The following is a 19856-nucleotide window of genomic DNA, read 5'->3' on the forward strand; positions in this document are numbered from 1 at the left end:
TTGATCCTAGATGTGATGAAGGAATATTTCTTGGTTATTCTAATGAAAGAAAAGCATATAGATGTTATAACAAAAGATTGCAAAAAATTGTGGAGACCACTAATGTAAAGGTGGATGAGTAGTACAGAGGTCAAATCAGAACTTATGAGAGAGAACTAGCAATGGAAATTATCATAACTAAACCGCTTTCTCCTTAGATTCAGTTTCTCACCATTCAACTTCTCCTGCTAAAGCTTCAATATTGGCTTCATTTGAAGAACTATTATCAGATATTTCTAATAGTTTTTCAGATAGCTCTCTCCTTTTGACTTGAGAAGCTTTCAGTTTGCCCCTAAGGGATTCAACTTCATTTCTGCTAGCTTCTAGCTCTCTATCCATCTCGAAGTAGCTCTTGTCCCCCATGGTAGTTTTAGGACTCCCTTCTAAGTGGTTAGGCTTCAAAGAAGTTAGGTTCTGATACCAATTGATGGACTTGAAAAGCATTAAGAGGGGGGGGGGGGGGGGGGGTGAATCAGTGACACGAAATAAAACACTACTTCAAACACTAATCAGTAGATGAACTTAACCAAGCATTTAAACAAAATACATGGTATCCAAAATTATATAACAACATCCACAAAAAGTAAAGCATCCACCATAACACAAGTGTTTATACTTGGAAAACCCAAATAGGTAAAAACCACGGTGAGATGGAACTCACAAGTTAACTATCTGCAGTAATAGATAACTCTTTGGTTAAGGTCTACAAAGTGCTCTGCTAGGAGCGAATCTTGTTAGAGATCCCAAAGCTTGATTTGAAGCTTATACCCTATTAAGAGTACTACCCTGTTAGGAGTAACCTCATTGGAGGATTTGAGAATCCAAACTAATGGATCACCTTGTTAGAGGATTTGTACAATAAAGCTTGTTAGAGCTTACCCGGTTAGGGGATTTGATTATGTTGTAATGATTAGAAAACAACAAGAATGGTTTGATATATTCTAAGTAGCATAATACTTGCTTGATCAGATCCTTCTAAGTACATTCAACACTGCTCTTCATCTTAACACTTATCACTCTTCAACAAAAGCTTTCACTCTTGATGCATCTTATGTCGGCCTAAGGAAATCAAAACAAAATTTCCTAGGTGCAATGTATCTAGACAAGTGATCAAAACTCATCACAAAAATGACCACCAAAAAATTGGTGTTGGTAACTCACCACAAAATCAGATACTGGCTAGAACAGTCAAATACTGGCTGGAACAAAACATATGAACCATTGTCCTAGAATCTTCCACTTGATCTCCATGTTCATTTTGATGCTGACTTAGTGTAGCCATAGGTTGTCTCTTATGCACATACCGGTTGACACAAAGTACCAGTTAGAGATAAACCTTAAACATATCGGTTGACAGTGTAAACCAATTGAAGTTACACCAGTAGTCAATGTAATCATATGTGTGTGTGTGAGTGTTTCATCAATGACACCAAGTGATGAATACATTACAATCATCATCAAGACAACAGTTGTTGGTTATCTTGTTTGTGTTCATGTTGATCGGTGGTGTTGGATTTGGTTTATGGCAACCTATTTTGGGTCTGGTCTTCTGCCAGGTTATGGACCGGTTTATGTAATGTGTTGGCTGATTATACCGATGTGTTACCGATTGCATTTATTGAATGGTTTATGTTGTTTTGGTCCCAGACCGACTTGGATGATCATTGGATTGCGGGTTTATGTTATGAATTTATTATATTATCTTTTAGGTGACTGACCTAATTGTTTAGGTTCCAGGTTGGTATATATATTATGTAAGATCTCTTTGTAGATCGTGGGTTATGGGATTATGCGATTATCTGTGTGTGAATAATGTTATAATCATATGCAGAGGTTTTGGCCAATCATAGGTGATCGAATTGGGTTGGTGAAAGAGGTTTAAGACCTCTAGTACCGAGCTTAACCGAAACTATACTCAGGCATAGGATATGTTATTCTTGCAGTTCATTCTTCTTTCCGGATTGTAGTCTGGATTTCTTTTGTAGTCAGTGAGGCTCCTTTTGTGATGAGAATTGCACTCTAGGCTATTGGCCTTCCTGCATGTGCAGGCCCCTCTTTTTGTAATCACATACTTACTACATAAGTATTATCTGACTATGGGTAGGCTTCCCACTGTGGTTTTTCCCTTTACCAGGTTTTCCACGTACAAATCTTGGTGTTATATTTTGTGGATGGTTGGTAAATGTTTTGTATCTTATATTTGTGATTAACTCCTATATCTTTTATTCTCATATTTGGTTTATGTATTCCAATAAGAAGGTTTTACTGCTTAAAATTCTATAATTTGTTGACATCTGAACAACATCTAAGGCTCATCTGACTCCTGTATAATGAAGAATCTTGTAATATGCATTTGTTCATATGACTGGGTGGGGTGTTACTAAGGAACAAGTGGTGTAGGAGCACCTAGGACTTAGGCTAGTAGTCTTTTCTCATTTTTGGCTTGTACTAACCCCAGCCAAGTTAGGTAGTGAATAAGGACTCCAGGAGGGTCCAAGAGTGAGTGTTATGAGTTAATGTAGGCCTAGTAGAGTCAGTTTCTTCCTAGGTTTGCATTTTGTGCATAAGTAATGGTTTGAGTAGGTAGTTGACCATCTTGATGGTCAAAAGTGTCAAAAATTGGTATAAGCATTAGGGAGGGTTAAATTAGTCCTAGAAATTATTTAAAAGTCATGAGTGATTACTTAGAATAGGTCTCACATGTTGAGAAGGCCAAAAATGCAAAAAGTTGTCATGACAAATTTTGTCCTAAATTGATTAGCGATGGAGTTAGGGATTTTCCAACACCCTATAATGACCCCACATGTGGGGAATACTATAAAAACCCTCTCTTTCATGGTTACCAAGGTTGGAGTATTGTTTTTGTAAGATCAACATTCTGAAACTACCCATTTTCGGATTGTTTGTCATCATTTTGGTTTTATTTGCTCATTTTATGAATACAAATGGATTGAATCCATTGATCCAGTAATGGATTGAATATATTTGGATTATTTCAGAGAATTTTTTTTCATTTCAATCCTTGTAGATAAATTGTATTAGTGTTTACTTGGCTTTGTTTGCAAACAACCAGTTTTGGCTTGTATATAATAGTTTTATGTAAAATGGTTGCCCCATGAACTCCATCCATGCTACCATCACGACCTATTGGAACATGGAGGGAAACCACTTGTAAAATTTAAATATGAAAGGACAAGTGCTAAAGATGATATTTAATATGACTTTCACCTTGTTCTAGGCGAGTCCAAGAGCAACCCAGCTAGAGGAGACAGGGTGAATTTGGAGTGCAAAGTGCAGGGGTGGATGCAAGATCACAAATTAACCTTTTGGAGGGATCCAAGTTGTCCATACAAATTTTCCTATGCAAGGAGAATCCTTGACAAGGCCATTTGATGCCCAAACACCAACTTGACCAATCACTGCCGATTAGAAGGCCTAAAAACCCTTGAAAACCCTCATTTTTGGGGTTAGGGCATTGTACGGAGGGATAAGGAACCAAAAACACAAAAAAAACTTGAGGTTAGGTGAGTATTTGAAGAAAATACAAACTTTCTATGGGGTCTTTTGGACCATTTTCTCTCAAGCCCTAGAAAACCGGATTTTGGTGGCCTAATAGGACTAATTCCTTGTAGCCCTTTTCTAGGCAAAATGGTAAAATCGGTAAGAAGGGAAATAGTTGCAAATCTCAAATGGACCCAAAAGCTATTCAAAAAAATTTAGAAGCCACCTTCACACCTCTGCATCAACTCACAATAGTAGGAGGTCAATTTGACAAGTTGAAGCCAAGACAACCATAATGAGCACATGGGAAACATTGTGAATTGGTAGGATTCCTAGCTAAAACACTTGAAGAAAACACCTTCAAATGGATAAGAAGAAAGCCCTAGAAGAGATTGAGAAGGACTTGGAGGTCTAAAGTGCAACTAGGCCTAGAGAGTTGGTGGAATTGAGCAACACCAACTAGATGAAGTGTTAGCAAACTAGGTGAGTCCCATCAAATTGGTATCAGAGCCTATAAGATTTGGGCTAGGTGAGTAGATGTCTAGAGTGGAATCTATATGAGACAACAACATGGTGACCAATGCAAATTTGGCAAAGAAAGTGGATGATCAGGAGGAAGAAAATAGACTCCTGAAGGAGAAGTTTCTTGAATTGGAGAGTAAGCTTGGTGAGATTGAAACCAAGTTAGATGAAGTGTTGGTAATGGTTGAAGGAGAAAAAGGGAAGGGTAAAGAAGTGTCAGAGATTGAAAAATTACCTGAACTTGACCCTATCCTAGAACAAGAACCTTTCCTGAAGGCATTGAAGGCCTTAAGTGGTAAATCACTAGAAGGATTTTCATTGTTCACTAGTAAGATGGAGGAAGAAGCGGTCCTAGAATGGATAGAAGGCATGGAGAACCATTTTGAATGTGAAGGCATAACTGAAGCCCAGAGAGTCAAGGTAGCCAAGTGAAGGATGAGAGGAGCTACTCTCACATGGTGGAAACTTGTGCAAGATGAGAGGAAGAAATTGGGCAAAGCACCCATCTCTTCTTGGAAAGGGATGTTAGTCAAAATCAAAGAAGTCTATCTCCTTGATGACTATGAAGTGCAAATTCATAGGAAGAGGCAAAACTTAAGACAAAGGGACCTTGATGTCAGTAGTTATATGGCGGAGTTTCACAAACTTAGCCTTAGATCTCATGCAGTGGAAGAAGAGAGTCTCAAGGTTGCTAGGTACCTAAAAGGTCTACGGTGGAACATCCAAGAAGAAATCAGTCTAATGAGTCCAAAAATAGTCCATCAAACCTATCAACTTGCTCGTAAGGTGGAATAAAAACTAAAAAGAAGACATGACTCAAGTAGCAATAGGGGCAAAGGTAGAGGAAAAGACAGTAGAGATCATAGGGGAGGCTTTGGAGGAAGAAGTTTTGAACAAAGGACACAACGTGAGTCTAAACTCACTGAGGAGCAAGAGAGTGACACCAATAAAGGAGGATTCAATAGAGGAAGGGGATCAAACAGTGGTTTTAGAGGAAGATCTAGTGGCCGGGGTAGAGGTTCCTCATATTTTGCAACAATGAAGTGTTACCATTGCAACCAACTTGGTCATCCAACATATAGGTGTCCAGAGAAGGGATCATCATCACATGGTGGCGAAAGAAGAGTGAACTATCTTCAAGAAGAGTCTTCAAGCAGAAAGACTTCAGAGGTTGCCTTAGAGTTAGAGGTAGGTGACAACTTGATGATAAGGAGAACTTTGATCAAAGAACTAGTCAGAGAAGAGCCAAGCCAAAGAAGGTCCTTATTTAGGATCAAATGCAAGATTATGGACAAAGTTTGCAAAGTGATCATTGATTCAAGGTCAACAGACAACATTGTGTCAGAAGAGGCAGTGAGTAAGATCAAATTGCAAAGTATACCTCACAACAACCCTTATAGAGTCACTTGGTTGAACAAAGGCCAACATGTCCTAGTCAATGAGAAAGCATGGGTGGATTTTACCATTGGGAGGTATAAGGACAAGGTGTTATGTGATGTCCTACCCATGGATGCATGCCATCTTCTACTATGAAGAACATGGCAATTTGATAGACAAGCTATTCATGATGGAGCCAAGAATGCATACTCATTCAAGAAAGATGGAGTCACATTCAAGATTTAGCCTATCTTTGAGGAAGGTGAAAAGAGGGCAGTAGGTCCTAATGTTCTTTTGGTGAGTGAAAGGAAATTCTTGAAGACACTTGAGGAAGGTGAAGGTATAGGGTTTGCACTAGTAATGAAGCCTAAGGAGGAAGACAAGAAAGCACAACCAGATTTGCCAAAAGAGGTTCAAGACTTGTTGAAGAAATTCAAAGGCATAGTAAGTGATCGACATCCAACCAACTTACCTCCTAAAAGAACCATAAGACATCAAATAGACTTCATTCCCGAAGCATCCTTACCGAACAAGACAGCTTATAAAATGACTCCCCAACAAAATGTTGAGATTGCCAAGCAAATCCAAGAGCTCTTAGACCAACGCCTAATTAGGAAAAGCATTAGCCCTTGTGTTGTCCCTACCGTGTTAGCCCCAAAGAAAGGTGGTACTTGGAGATTGTGTATCGAATCTAGAGCTATAAATAGGATCACCATCAGATGTAGGTTCCTAATTCCTAGAATAGAGGACCTAATGGATTGTTTAGGGGAAGCCAAGTACTTTACCAAGATTGACCTTAAAAGTGGATATCACCAAATTAGGATTAAGGAGGGTGATAAATGGAAAACTGCCTTTAAGACAACAAAGGGTCTTTATGAGTGGCTTGTAATGCCATTTGGCTTATCCAATGCTCCAAGAACCTTCATGAGACTCATGAATGAGGTGATGAAGGACTTTATAGGTAAATTTGTGGTGGTATATCTAGATGATATTCTCATTTTCAGTAAGGATAGGGCAGATCATATTAATCATTTTCAAGATGTACTACAAAGATTGTATGATGAAAAGCTAACCATGAAATTGGATAAGTGTGAATTTGTTAAGAAGGAGTTGGTTTACCTTGGGTTTGTGTTGTCTCAAGAAAACCTCAAGATGGATCCCAACAAGGTTGAAGCCATAGTAAATTGGCCTACTCCTAAGTCAGCAATAGAGGTGAGAAGCTTCCATGGACTAGCTCAGTACTACAGGAAGTTCATTAGGAAATTCGGTGCTATATGTGCACCAATGTTAGACACCATTAGAGGTGGAATAAAGGCAAAGTTTCAGTGGGGTGAACAAGCAAACAAAGGTTTTGAAACCTTGAAGGAGAAGATAGCTACTCAACTGGTGCTAGTGTTGCCTAGTTTTGAGAAACTTTTCATAGTAGAATGTGATGCAAGCAATGTTGCAATAGGTGCTGTCTTAAGCCAAGAAGAAAGACCAGTAACTTTGCATAGTGAGAAGCTAAGCGATGCCAAGTGGAGATACTCCTCTTATGATCTAGAGTTATATGCTTTAGTACAGGCTTTAAGAAAGTGGAGACACTATCTCCTTCCTAAGAAATTTGTAGTCTATACGAACAACCAAGCATTGAGTTTTCTAAACTCACAAGACAACTCAGTCATAAACACATGAAATGGGTGGAGTAAATGCAAGCCTACACATTCACCATTAAGCACAAGAAAGAGAAGTTAAACCAGGTTGCTGATGCATTAAGCAGGAGACTTTTGACAGTCCAAGAAATCCAATTGAGAAGCATAGGAGTTGACAATTTTAGAGACTTATACCCAGAGGATGAAGACTTCTCAAATGCCTACAAGGTGTGTAAGGAGTATCAAAATCACTTCCATAGTGAGTATTCTGATTTTACTTTGCAAAATGGACTATTGTTTAGAGGTGGGAAACTTTGTGTGCCTAGAGGCTCAATGAGAGAAAACCTCATTCAGGAGAAGCATAATGGCAGTCTCAGTGGAGATTTTGAAGTCAATAAGACTCAAGAGTTGGTTTAGAGGTACTACTATTGGCCAAGGGTGAATCAAGATGTGAAAAAGTATGTGGAGACTTGCATAGTTTGCCAAAAGGCCAAAGGTACTTCTTCAAATGCCGGTTTATACCAACCTCTTCCCATACCAAATAGACCTTGGGAGTGCATTAGTATGGACTTTGTAGTAGGTTTACCAAGGACAAAGCAAGGATTTAACAACATTTATGTCATTGTGGACAGATTTAGTAAGATGGCTCACTTTGTGCCTTGTAAGACTACTCATGATGCATGCCAAATAGCTCAGTTTCTCTTTAAGGAAGTAGTAAGGATACATGGTTTACCCATGAGCATTGTTTCAGACAGGGACTCAAAGTTCATGAGTCATTTTTGGAAGACACTTTTGGATCATCCTACCATCCACAAATAGATGGGTAGAACAAAGTGGCAAATAGGAGCTTGGGGAACTTATTAAGGTGCCTTACCAAAGAGTATGGTCAGACATGGGATCAATTACTTTCACAAGCTGAATATGCATACAATGACACCATGAATAGGACTACCGGCAAGAGCCCTTTTGAAGTGGTCTATGGTGTTCACCCAAGAGGTATTTTGGAGTTGAGAGACTTAGGTAGTGCAGCAGCAAGAAGTGGATATGAAAAAGACTTTGTTTAATCAATGAAGGAGGTACATGAATCAGTCAAGAAAGCCTTGATGGGGAACACAAGCAAAATCAAACAAAAAGTTGATGAAAGAAGGAAGAACCTCCAATTTCAAGTGGGAGATCTTGTCATGATGCACCTAAACAAAGCAAGGCTACAACAAGGAGTGCCTAACAAGTTGCAAATGAGAAGGTTGGGTCCATGTGCCATTCTAGCCAAGTATGGAGAAAATCCATACAAGGTGGACCTACCTAGTGACATAGGATTGTCACCGGTTTTCAACATAGAAGACTTAGCTGCCTATAAGGGGCCAACTCAAGGTTCAGATTGCAGTCACTCAAAGGTATTAGATGATGTGAACAACCTTCAACTACCAGCCAAACCAAATCCAAAGGCCAAGAAGGTGTTGAGTTCAAGGATCACCAAGAAGACAAGACATCAAACCTATTGGGAGCACCTAATCAAATGGAAGGGTATGGATGATGCTGAAACTACATGGGTGTTTGAGAAAAAGTTTAAGAAGCAAGGCATTGATTAGAATCTGATTCCCAAGGAGGTGACATGATTTTCTTTTGTTTGGGAGAATGGTGTAGGAGCACCTAGGACTTAGGCTAGTAGTCTTATTTCAATTTTGGCTTGTACTAACCCTAGCCAAGTCAAGTAGTGAATAAAGACTCTAGGAGGGTCCAAGAGTGAGTGTGATGAGTCAATGTAGGCCTAGTAGAGTCAGTTTCTTCCTAGGTTTGCATTTTGTGCATAAGTAGTGGTTTGAGTAGGTAGTTGACCATCTTGATGGTCAAAAGTGTCAAAAATTGGTATAAGAATTAGGGAGGGTTAAATTAGTCCTAGAAATTCTTTAAAATTCATGAGTGATGACTTATAATAGGTCTCACAGGTTGAGAAGGCCAAAAATGCAAAAAGTGCAAAGTTGCAAAAAGTTGTCATGACAACTTTTGTCCTAAATTGATTAGCGATGGAGTTAGGGATTGTCCAATGCCCTAGAATGACTCCACACATGGAGAATACTACAAAAACCCTCTCTTGCATGGTTACCAAGGTTGGAGTATTATTTTTGTAAGATCAACATTCTAAAACTACCCATTTTTGGACTGTTTGTCATCATTTTGGTTTTATTTTCTCTTTTTGTGAATACAAATGGATTGAATCCATTGATCTAGTAATGGATTGAGTATCTTTGGATTGTTTCAAAGCATTTATTTTCATTTCAAGCTTTGTAGATAAGTTGTATTAGTGTTTACTTGGTTTTGTTTGCAAACAACCAGTTTTGGCTTGTATATAGCAACTTTATGTAAAATGGTTGCCCCATGAACACCATCTGTGCTACCATCATAGCCTGTTGGGACATGGAGGGAAACCACTTGTACAGTGTACATATCCAGGGACAAGTGTTGTAGATGACATTTAATATGACTGTCACCTTGTTCTAGGTGAGTCCAGGAGCAACTCGACTAGAGGAGACACGGTGAATTTGGAGTGCAAAGTGTAGGGGTGGATGCAAGATCACAAATTAACATTTTGGAGGGGTCCAAGTTGTCCATACAAAATTTCCTATGCAAGGAGAAGCCTTGAAAAGGCCATTTGATGCCCAAACACCAACTTGACCAGTCACTGCCGGTTAGAAGGCCTAGAAACACTTGAAAACCCTCATTTTTGGGGTTAGGGCATTGTACGAAGGGATAAGGAACCAAAAACACAAAAATCACTTGATGTTAGGTGAGTATTTGAAGAAAATCCAAACTTGCTATGGGATCTTTTGGACCGTTTTCTCTCAAGCCCTAGAAAACCAGATTTTGGAGGCCTAATAGGGCTAATTCCTTGTAGCCCTTTTCTAGGCAAAATGGTGAAATCGATAAGAAGGAAAATGGTTGCAAACCTCAAATGGACCCAAAAGCTATTCAAAACATGTTAGAAGCCACCTCCACACCTCTGCATCAATTCACAACAGTAGGAGGTCAATTTGACAAGTTGAAGTCAAGACAACCATAATGAGCACATGGGAAGCATTGTGAATTGGTAGGATTCCTAGCTAAAACACTTAAAGCAAACACCTTCAAATGCATAAGAAGAAAGCCCTAGAAGAGATTGAGAAGGACTTGGAGGTTTAGAGTGCAACTAAGCCTGGAGAGTTGGTGGAATTGAGCAACACCAACTAGGTGAAGTGTTAGCAAACTAGGTGAATCCCATCAACAAGCCCCAATATATGCCGCTGTAAAGAAGCATAACCAAAATGCCAAGGGGGAATGTGTTGGGGAATTTGAGTAGAAGTGATAAGCTAGGTCATTAGAGAAAGACTTGATGCCTACACTGACAAGTTTTAAATGTGGGAGGAATGAAGACTTGATCCTAATATCATGTAATTAACTACTAGATTCAATATTAATACACTGTAATATCAAATTGATTTAAGAAATTATTAAATATATAATTGATTAATACTACGGTTTGATTTAATATCTAACACCAATAAAAGTAAATGTTTTCAATACTAATCACAATATATTTGAAATTCACTAGGGGAAAAAACCCAGTAGTTGTGCACCCTAACTTCATGCTTCTCAAAATCTTACGTGGAAATTTCAAATCACTCCCAATTTTTTATGATAACTAACTTTACAAGTCCCCTACTTATAAGTAAGGTTTCATGGGCACATCATCAAGTATAGTGCCACATCAACATACTCTTTGTGAAGGTGTCCAAAACAACCCAAAAAAAAGTGAGACCAATAGGCCTGCAAAAGAGGCCCCTATACTTGTATAGTTGATGTGAAATCACATGATTGGTTTCTTTTTACAACTATTGTCACATTTCATAGTAATAATAACTTTAAAGTCAAAACTATTGATACAATTTATTTATTAATATATAAACAAACAAAAATTGATATTTTATGTTTCAAACAATAATTTTTATTTGTACTATTTTTGAAACCAGAAGTATCAACAACCCTCACGACAGTTCATACATGCTCAATGGAAAGTACTCTTCCTCTAATACTGATTCCTTAAGAATCAGTTAACACAAGGGTTGCACTCTTTAGCAAATCCGCCCTTTCACAAGGGTCGTTTCTTCTCCAACCTGCCAATACATGGAGGATAAATGATATCGGGCTACAACTTGGAGGGGTTAAGGAGAAAAAATATAATTTCATGAAAGGAATCAGAAAATTGAAAGATGTGGGAAGAGCACACAGGCACCTTCAAGGGATCATGGGATTGCAGAACCATACGCCCAACAAATACAGAAAAGGTAACGCTGCTAGGTTAGACTAAAAGATAAGATACTGGGGTCTTCCAAAACTCAGCAAACAAGGGAAATTGGTATACATCTCTATGATCAAACTCTGTGAAAATATTGTAATTAAGTCCTGCATATAATCTAAACATATTCTCTGATTATCTAGATTTATGATCTGCATATTCATACTAAATTAATATTCTGAAAAATACATTATATCTTCACCAATGCAATAAACTTGAATCACATATTTCAGATGTTATGAGTATAATAGAAGAGAAGGAATCACAGTTAGGAGAATGATGATGGGGTTATCTTCCAGGCACACCACCTCATGGATTAAGACCCGGGGTTCCATGAGGCCAAGGGAGTACAAAGGTGTTGCTCTTGGGCTTGTGGAGTGTAGAATTCCCGTGCACCTCACTGTGACAATCCTCCCTCCTTTGTCATACTGAATAGAAGTACAAAAAGGGGAACATAAGATAGGAGATGACAAGTGGAGGATAACGGTGATATAAGGACTCCACTGGTAAACAACCTCATCAATGGCAAGGGCCATGTGAGGTCAAGAGAGATTCTATCGCTCTTGAGCCTAGTTGGAGGGGTCTCTTAGGCACCATGCTTGGTCACCCTATCCTATGTTCATTACATGGTTAAGTCTTAGAGCTAATTTATGTCAAAATCTGTTATAACTTTATTTGTAACTATATATATATATAATTTTCTCTAACTTTCTATAGGTCTCCATTCTAAGTTCCAGGTACTCCTAAATCCTCTGCACCTCCTTTTAAGGCATTTAACTGGTATTTATTTAGATCGCACTGTGAAATTATTATTTAATGTTATTTGCCCATAAATAAAAGTGTTGATTATACAATTCTATCTTCTAAGTAATAATTACTTTACATAATTTTGAAAATATCATTGAATCTCCTCGTTACACTCAGTTAGGACTGTTACTTTTGAGTAATTTTCCAGGAAGGGACATTACAAAGACCCAGTAATGCACTTTCAAAACTGTAATACTATAGAAAAGTCACTAATTTTCAATGAACAGTTCAAGGTTGCGCAATTATATGGTATGATCAATTAGCTGCTAAAATTAAAGCAGAAATCTCACTAAAGGTTTCTAATTATGTCATGTTGATGCTCAAATTTGTAATAAGTCAAATCAAGCAAAGGTTGTAGTAGAAAATTGCTGAATTTAATGCAGATGTTGTAAATCCTATAGGAGATGAGGTTAATTAATAACATATACAGTTATACTATAATTTCAACCATAATTTCAACATCAAGTTACATGTATATATTGGGTGGAGAAGAACATAAATACTTTAATTAATGAATGATCTGGAAGATGATATTTAAGATGCCTTTATGAGATGTCAGAGGCAATTGAGATGGAAAAATGGTATTGATTGTGATAACATTGAGGAGGCATGATAGTCTTAGTTGAAGGGTTTACTAGTGTTATGTATGAAACTAAGCACGACATTTTATTTGTGGGTATATTGTTGTTTGACATAGCATACCACTAAAAGGTCTGGTCAAGCAAGGGGATAGACTTTGTACTATCTTCAATATGATTAATGGACTGAAATCGCATTGACTATTTTTTAATCCTCTAATATACAGTAACAAGCTAAATTATTAAAATGACATTGTGGGTACAGATGGGTTTGATTTTTTCCAGTGAACTCAAAAATCTCCAAAGTCTTAATAGCTTTTTCAATGTTTGTTAAACAGTGAGGTGGTTGAGGAAATGTGAGTCATTGTTTTCCAATGGGTTGACTAGTAATTATACTAGTGTCAGATGATACTTATTGTCTAATAATAGTTAAAGGTGCTGATCTACCATGCCTCAAACTCAAATGCATAATCACACCGTTGGATTCATTTTGTGCGTGCTTTGGTGCACATTTGTTCTGATTTTATAACTATTCTCTCTCGTAACCATAACATTAATGTCCTTAATTTATAGTTACAATTCCAGATTCCATCGGTATCCATATAATACCTCTTCAAAATTGTTCACAATTTCGTTCTATATTTTCCATAAGTTTGTACTGTTTCATTGCTACTGTTAAGCAATGAAATCTCAGATAAAACATTGTTTTCATTTATTCTGTTACAACCACATGCATTTTTTATGAATTTTGACTCTATAGTGTTAGTGTAAAGGTTCAAAATATATCTGAAGGCAAGTATTTGTTTCCTAGAGCATTTTAACTAAATTCAGGATCAGATTTTTAATTATTTGTGGGGTTCGACCTGTTTGTATTATAAATCGTCTTAAGATGATCTCCATAAGTATTCAACTCACTAATGAACTTTTTCCTCACATATGTTGCTAATAATTGAAAGGAAAGGACACATATGTAGCACACAAACAACCCTAAGCATTTGTTCATAGGGGGAGGAAAGATGAATTTAATCCACTGCTTTAGGCTTTTCACCCTCCTACCACTTTCTTCATTGGCAAAGCTTTCATAGCATGTACTGCCTTTTAATTCTAGGATGCTAGATGTAGTTTTTGTAGTGGACCAAAATAAATGTGAAGATCATATGGGATACCTATTTATTTAAATTATTTTCCTTTTTCAGGCACAAGAGAATATTGATGCAAATAAATTGAAAATGAAGCATTTAAGTATTTCAGATTCAGATCAATTCCAAGAGGATAAGGTGTGTTACAAAATCTATATTGTGTAATTTTTCTCAAACTACATTCAAACCAACTTATTGGCTAGTCACTTGGTATTGTGCGAGTTATGTTTCTGCTATGTAGGTTAAATTAGGAGAACCTGGTTTGAAAGAAAGGTATTATGCTGCAAAATTTGGAGCAGAAACACAACAGGAAATTGAAGAAGTTAAGGAAGATGTTGTAAGTATACTTACTGCTTATTTGTTTACTTAGTCTTGCAGTATATTTGATTTTTATTGTCAGAAAATTTACAACACTGTCATCCTTGCATTGTAATAATGTACCTCTGCCACTAATATTTGTTTTCCATTATGATATTTCCATGCATAAATTTTGAAACATGCACCATTATGCATTTGTATAAGCTGCAGCTTGGCTGGTGTAAATGGGTGTTCTAAACTTTCATTCCAAAAGTTTGGATAAAATTTGAATTTGATTGTAAGTTTGAAACTAAATTTATAGAAGTGTCGTCCTTGTATTTTAATAATGTAACTTTCCCACTAATATTGGTTTCCCATTATGAGATTTTTCGTGCATAATTTTGAAATATATTTATTCACCATTTCCTTCCTGCTCTATGGTCTCTCTAGGCTGCTTATTTTAAAATTATTTGTATTCTGATCATTATCTCGTGGTTAAAGTTTTACGTTTATGTAAGAGTTTATTTGATTTTGTTATATGAGTGTCTCTCTATAAGGGGTTTATTCTGAATAAAACTGAACATAATACAAAGCTATTGCATGAAAATAATATGTTATTCTAACAGACATTTTCTGAAGCCCACTCTGACCATTTTTTTGAAAACATGTTCAGTACGTAATACCTCCTGTGTAGTTTTGAATGGGCCTCACTACTAAAAGCATTTCTAAGAGAATTAATTCTTCTTAAGTTTTAACTCTTATTCTTAAATTAAAATGAATATATTCTTTAAAAAAATTGTAAATAAATCAATACTAAGGCTCATACACTATTGAAGCCCACAAAACTGAAATACCAAATTCTTCAATCATATGATGGCTTGTTAAATATATTGTTTTCGACAATAATAAAAATAATAAAATTTATTGTTTAGGCAATGTTGTCTCTTTCTTGTAATTAGGCTTCTCAAATAGAGTAAATTAGGGTGTCGTGGATAGTTTGTCCTTGTTGTTGATTTTGATCCTTAAGCAACCATGGACTACTTATTTCTTAGATTTTAGTGACATGATCACAAGTGCAAAGTTGGATGCAATTAAACTCCCACAAATAGATTGCTGCAATTATGTGTACCTTCATTTTGTATCATGTTTACATAAAGGGAACAAATGATGCATAATACTTAATTCCTGCTTGGAGGAAATTGTCTCTAGTGCTGACTAGAACATACACTTAGCTTTAATTTGCAGAGAGCTTATACATTCAAGTTTTAGTAGAGTTGAGTCTAGAAGTGTATGTGGGTGTCCAGAAGAGTATCTCTTCCAAGGGAAGCTGAAAATTTGTAATAGTATTTGCTGGATGATTGCAAATATTATTTCAACTATTTGAGGTCAATATATGGTTTTACTATATTAAAAAAAGTGTTAAGAGTAAATGGGAAAACATGGTTAGCAGGGATGTGATTCGTATCCGAATATTAAACAATGTTCCCTGTAACTAGCTTGGAGCAACTACTAAAAGCCTTAATTGGTCACATAGTTGAATTCAAGTTGTGGACTAGGTTATGATGATTTGACTCAAATCAATTAAAAGAACTTTATAGCACTTGTAATCAGTGAAAAAAGAAATGAACTGATGTATTGGAAGAACTCACAAGGACAAGTGCAAATTCAGGTGTAAAATTGCTACTCATCCAATATTTTAATTTTTATTGTACACAATGTATAGAAGAGATGTACTATGATTCCTATATTACAATATTCTGTACTCAAACTTGCATAATAGTGCCATTTGTCATCATTTCGGGACAAAAGATAATCTTTCATTGTCTATTGCAGCATTCTTCAGCACTGTTTTGTTGTAGAGATGGTACATATGGCATACAATAGAACGTTATGTGGAAGCTGTAGATGGTAGCAGGTAATTGTTGGATAATGTCAACAAAAAAGTGAGAAGAGGGTAAAGAAGTTAAACTTGCACTAATGTCTCTAGAAATAAGCTGAGACTTGAGGTATTTTATCTTAGGCTTGGAATTATACTCCATGCAGGGAATTTATTAACATATACATCAGTACATGAATGTAGATTTAATATATTTTTACATTTTTTGTTTAGTTTCTAGTTTAAAATGTATTATGATATCTAAAAAAATTGAAATATGCGATTTATCATGTTGTATGTGTTTTTTGTTGATTTACAAGTGTCCCAGAATTTTGTTTTTACGTCTCCTTATTTTAGTTGGTCTCAATGCTCATAAGAAGATTCTTTGTTCTTTTAAGTATTAGTTTTTTTATTGAAGATCATTTTTGAGAGATTTTAAAAAATGTTTTTCTAGATCCTTTCTACTTTGGAATTTCTACATTGATCTTCAACTTCGTCATTGATATCTTGAAGAATATTTGATAGTTTATTGACCTATGACTCCTGATATTGTTTGTGTCTGTAGTTTGTATTGTATTGTAAGATTTTAGTAGTTCTAACCTCTTTATGATATCTTATTTTTCAAAATGTTTTTAAAGTTTGGAGTGAATTTGACATGTGTAGATAGTTTATTTCATTTACTGGATACATTTATTTTAAACAATATTATTTGTCTCAAGAAAATGTGAAGACTAAGCATCCACAACTTCTCTATGAGTCTAAGCTGTACATGATCCTGCAAGGAGGAAGTAAGGAAATCTCATGCTCTGTGGCTTTTGTCTACATGCGGGTATAAGCTAAGAATTCAAGGATCTTGTTGTTTCAAGGGTTTCTTAATTTTCTCATTGTTATTTGCATCTAGAATTCCAAATGTAAGATGGTTTGGTGTTGAGGTGATTACAATGTCCTAGTTATGGACTTGTTGGGACCAAGCCTTGAAGATCTCTTCAATTTCTGTAGTTGGAAGCTTTCTCTAAAGATCGTTCTAATGTTGGCAGATCAAATGGTGTGACTATTCCTATCTTTCAATGTACATATATTATTGTGCAAAATAACGGTAGACCATTGAATGTGTTATGGGTACTTTCCATAGTGTAGATAAACAGGGTTGAATTTGTGTATTCAAAATGCTTTCTTCACAAAGACCTAAAGCCTGATAATTTTCTTATGGGTCTTGGTAGAAGAGCAAATCAGGTTTTCCTTCTCTACCTTTAGATGTCCGAAAGATGATATTTCAATTTCCTTTTTCCCTTATTTTTCATTATGTCTTTTGAATACTTCCATTTACTTTTGTTTCACATTTTAAAGGTTTATATAATTGATTTTGGGCTAGCGAAAATGTAATTGATTTTAAAGGTTTATATAATTGATTTTGGACTGTGTTATCTCTTGTGATTTGCAATTCTATCTCTCCTTTTGGTCTGCTACAAATTTGTCCTTGGAGATCTATCTCTACGTTAGACCTAAAGATCAAAGATTTGATCTCAGACCCTGTGTGTACTGTCAATGACCCTTTATTGTCTTCTTGTGTGATTTGCATGATTACTTTCTTTGTCTTTATGATACCTCCATTTGCATCTGATATTGCTCTGTTTAATGACTTATACTCTGTTTTCTCACAGCATATCCATTGCCTTTGATTACCTTCTCTCGAGATTGATATTGCACTATCCAAAACAACAATATGACTGCAAATTCATCTTCTATGTGCTCTGTCTTTGTTGCCCTTTTCCATCACTAGCTTTGTATTTTTCTGTGTGAGGGTGATCTCTTTATTGTCTTGTGCTCTTTGTTTTGGCTCCACAAGAAGGGACTATTTTTGTGTACTCTTTGTATGCATCCATTGTTCACTTTTCTCTGATTTCAGCTCAAATTTACATTTCACACCTTTATAATTCATGCCCCTTGATCACCTACTGTTGGGACTGTTATCCTTAATACTATCAATCTGCATTATCTTTCTCTGATTTTGTGATTGAAGTAAATTATATAATTAGGATGGTGAAGGTCTTAGGACTGTATGCATAGTCTTGGTATGATTTTCTTGCTCATAATAGTCATTTTTTCATTTGTATGTAATGGTTTTGTTCATGGAATCCCTGCTCATGCATTATAATTCTTTTCTAGCCTTGACCATTGGTTTATTGCATACATTCATCCTTGCTTAGCCTTATATCTATCCATCTATAGCATTATCTTTGCACAAAGATGACTGCTTTTGGACTATGTCAATGGCTGTCATACTTGCTATAGAGTGTCTTTTGGAGATAATTATCTTTGTTCACTATCTTTTAACTAGGAATGGCTCTTTGGTTCTATGCAAATATCTTTCAATGGCTGCTATAATATTTCTGAAAGCCCTAAAGTGTTTTTTAATAGCCTTATTGCCTTTGATCCTATGGACTGTCACAACTACTCCATTTGGTTTCTATACTGAAATCTTGTTCTTACATAGCTATCTTTGACTGTTCTCTATTCATGTATGCCTCTGTGATTTGCTATCAACAATCTTTGGATTGTCTAATACCTAAACACATTAGGGATCTACTTTGATTGCTAAATTGTCTTCAATATTTCTCAAGATGAGAAATACAAGGAAATGGCTCCAAAGTATGGGATGCTTATTGCATTGCGTATCTTGCATGGAAGGATCCTAGAGCGCTCTTTGAAAATAGTGCTCATGCCTTACTCTACTTATTATTCAATGCTCATATCAAAAGAAAACCTCAAATAATGATTGTCATGCAAGGTTCTTAGAATGAAATCTTTTATTTTCATTGCAAAGATAAGGTTTTAATAGGTTTAAAACCCTACATTTTAAACACGAATCATACTGTTGAACTAAATATTTTGATAGCTTCTTTGAGATATTTGCTCTATGATTCCATGCACGAGCCTTGCATGTGCCTTTTCACTGTCATTCTTTCTTTTGATCTCTTCTTAAAATCTGAAATAACTTTCTCATCCATTGAAAAACTAAAAATCGTTATCAACACAATATTTTACTAATTGCTAAGAAGAAATTGGAGTGGTTGAAACAAGATCTGGCAGCCATCATGCCTCTGCATGAGAGGGATCTTACAGAAAACAAAACTTCTTTAAGAAATAACTCAAACCTTTTTCTTGGAACCCTAATTCCACGTGGAAAGTAAAAACTCATCTCATGACCTGCTTTGTCACATGGATATAACTCTTAAGACTTTTTCACTTTCCTCATTCAATGTAGAGGCTTGAATGCTTGAATGTGGAATTTTCTCTAAACAGGAAACACAATTCCCTCCAAATATAGTACATCCCTTTTAAGGAAAAAAGTTAAAGCTATTTTGGGAAATAATTAAATCTTAGTCAAACCCAAAAGGTTTATATCCCTTTCAACTTTAAAAGTAAAAAGGTATTTGAAGACTCCTCGACCTCTTAATAACATCTATGTTGGCATTCTACACTCTTATGAGAATACTTGATGTTGTCATTGATGGCAACCAACTGACAAACATCTGTCAACTCGCTGGCAATAGACTTCTACATACATCGATAGGCACCTCACCGACAACGGCAAAAATGTATACTGACACTCAAGCCAACATGGAATAAACTTTGTTTATTGTTTTATATTGTAATTATCTTCTGTAAAAGCCGACATGACATATTGTAAAAGACTCATATATATGCATGAGATCTTATAGGTCATTTTGTAAGAGAGAGAGGATGATTTTTGATATA

At 36.0% G+C, this 19856-nt stretch overlaps 1 protein-coding gene across 2 annotated transcripts; it reads left to right on the plus strand.

The window, feature by feature from the left end:
* Positions 1 to 11079: 11079 nt before the first annotated feature.
* Positions 11080 to 16330, plus strand: LOC131876365 (5'-3' exoribonuclease 3-like). 2 transcript variants are annotated; one of them, XM_059221551.1, is made up of 4 exons: positions 11080 to 11389; positions 13982 to 14062; positions 14166 to 14261; positions 14453 to 16048. In XM_059221551.1, exons 1-4 carry the CDS (start codon positions 11315 to 11317, stop codon positions 14477 to 14479), a joined length of 279 nt encoding a protein of 92 aa, XP_059077534.1. In that variant the 5' UTR covers positions 11080 to 11314; the 3' UTR covers positions 14480 to 16048. The 2 variants fall into 2 exon arrangements, with proteins under 2 accessions (XP_059077534.1, XP_059077533.1); XM_059221550.1 differs by lacking the exon at positions 14453 to 16048 and adding an exon at positions 16055 to 16330 and having other exon boundaries at positions 11088 to 11389.
* The last annotated feature ends 3526 nt before the right edge of the window (positions 16331 to 19856 follow it).

Source organism: Cryptomeria japonica, chromosome 5, assembly GCF_030272615.1.
Source record: "Cryptomeria japonica chromosome 5, Sugi_1.0, whole genome shotgun sequence".
NCBI classification, from domain to species: domain Eukaryota; kingdom Viridiplantae; phylum Streptophyta; class Pinopsida; order Cupressales; family Cupressaceae; genus Cryptomeria; species Cryptomeria japonica.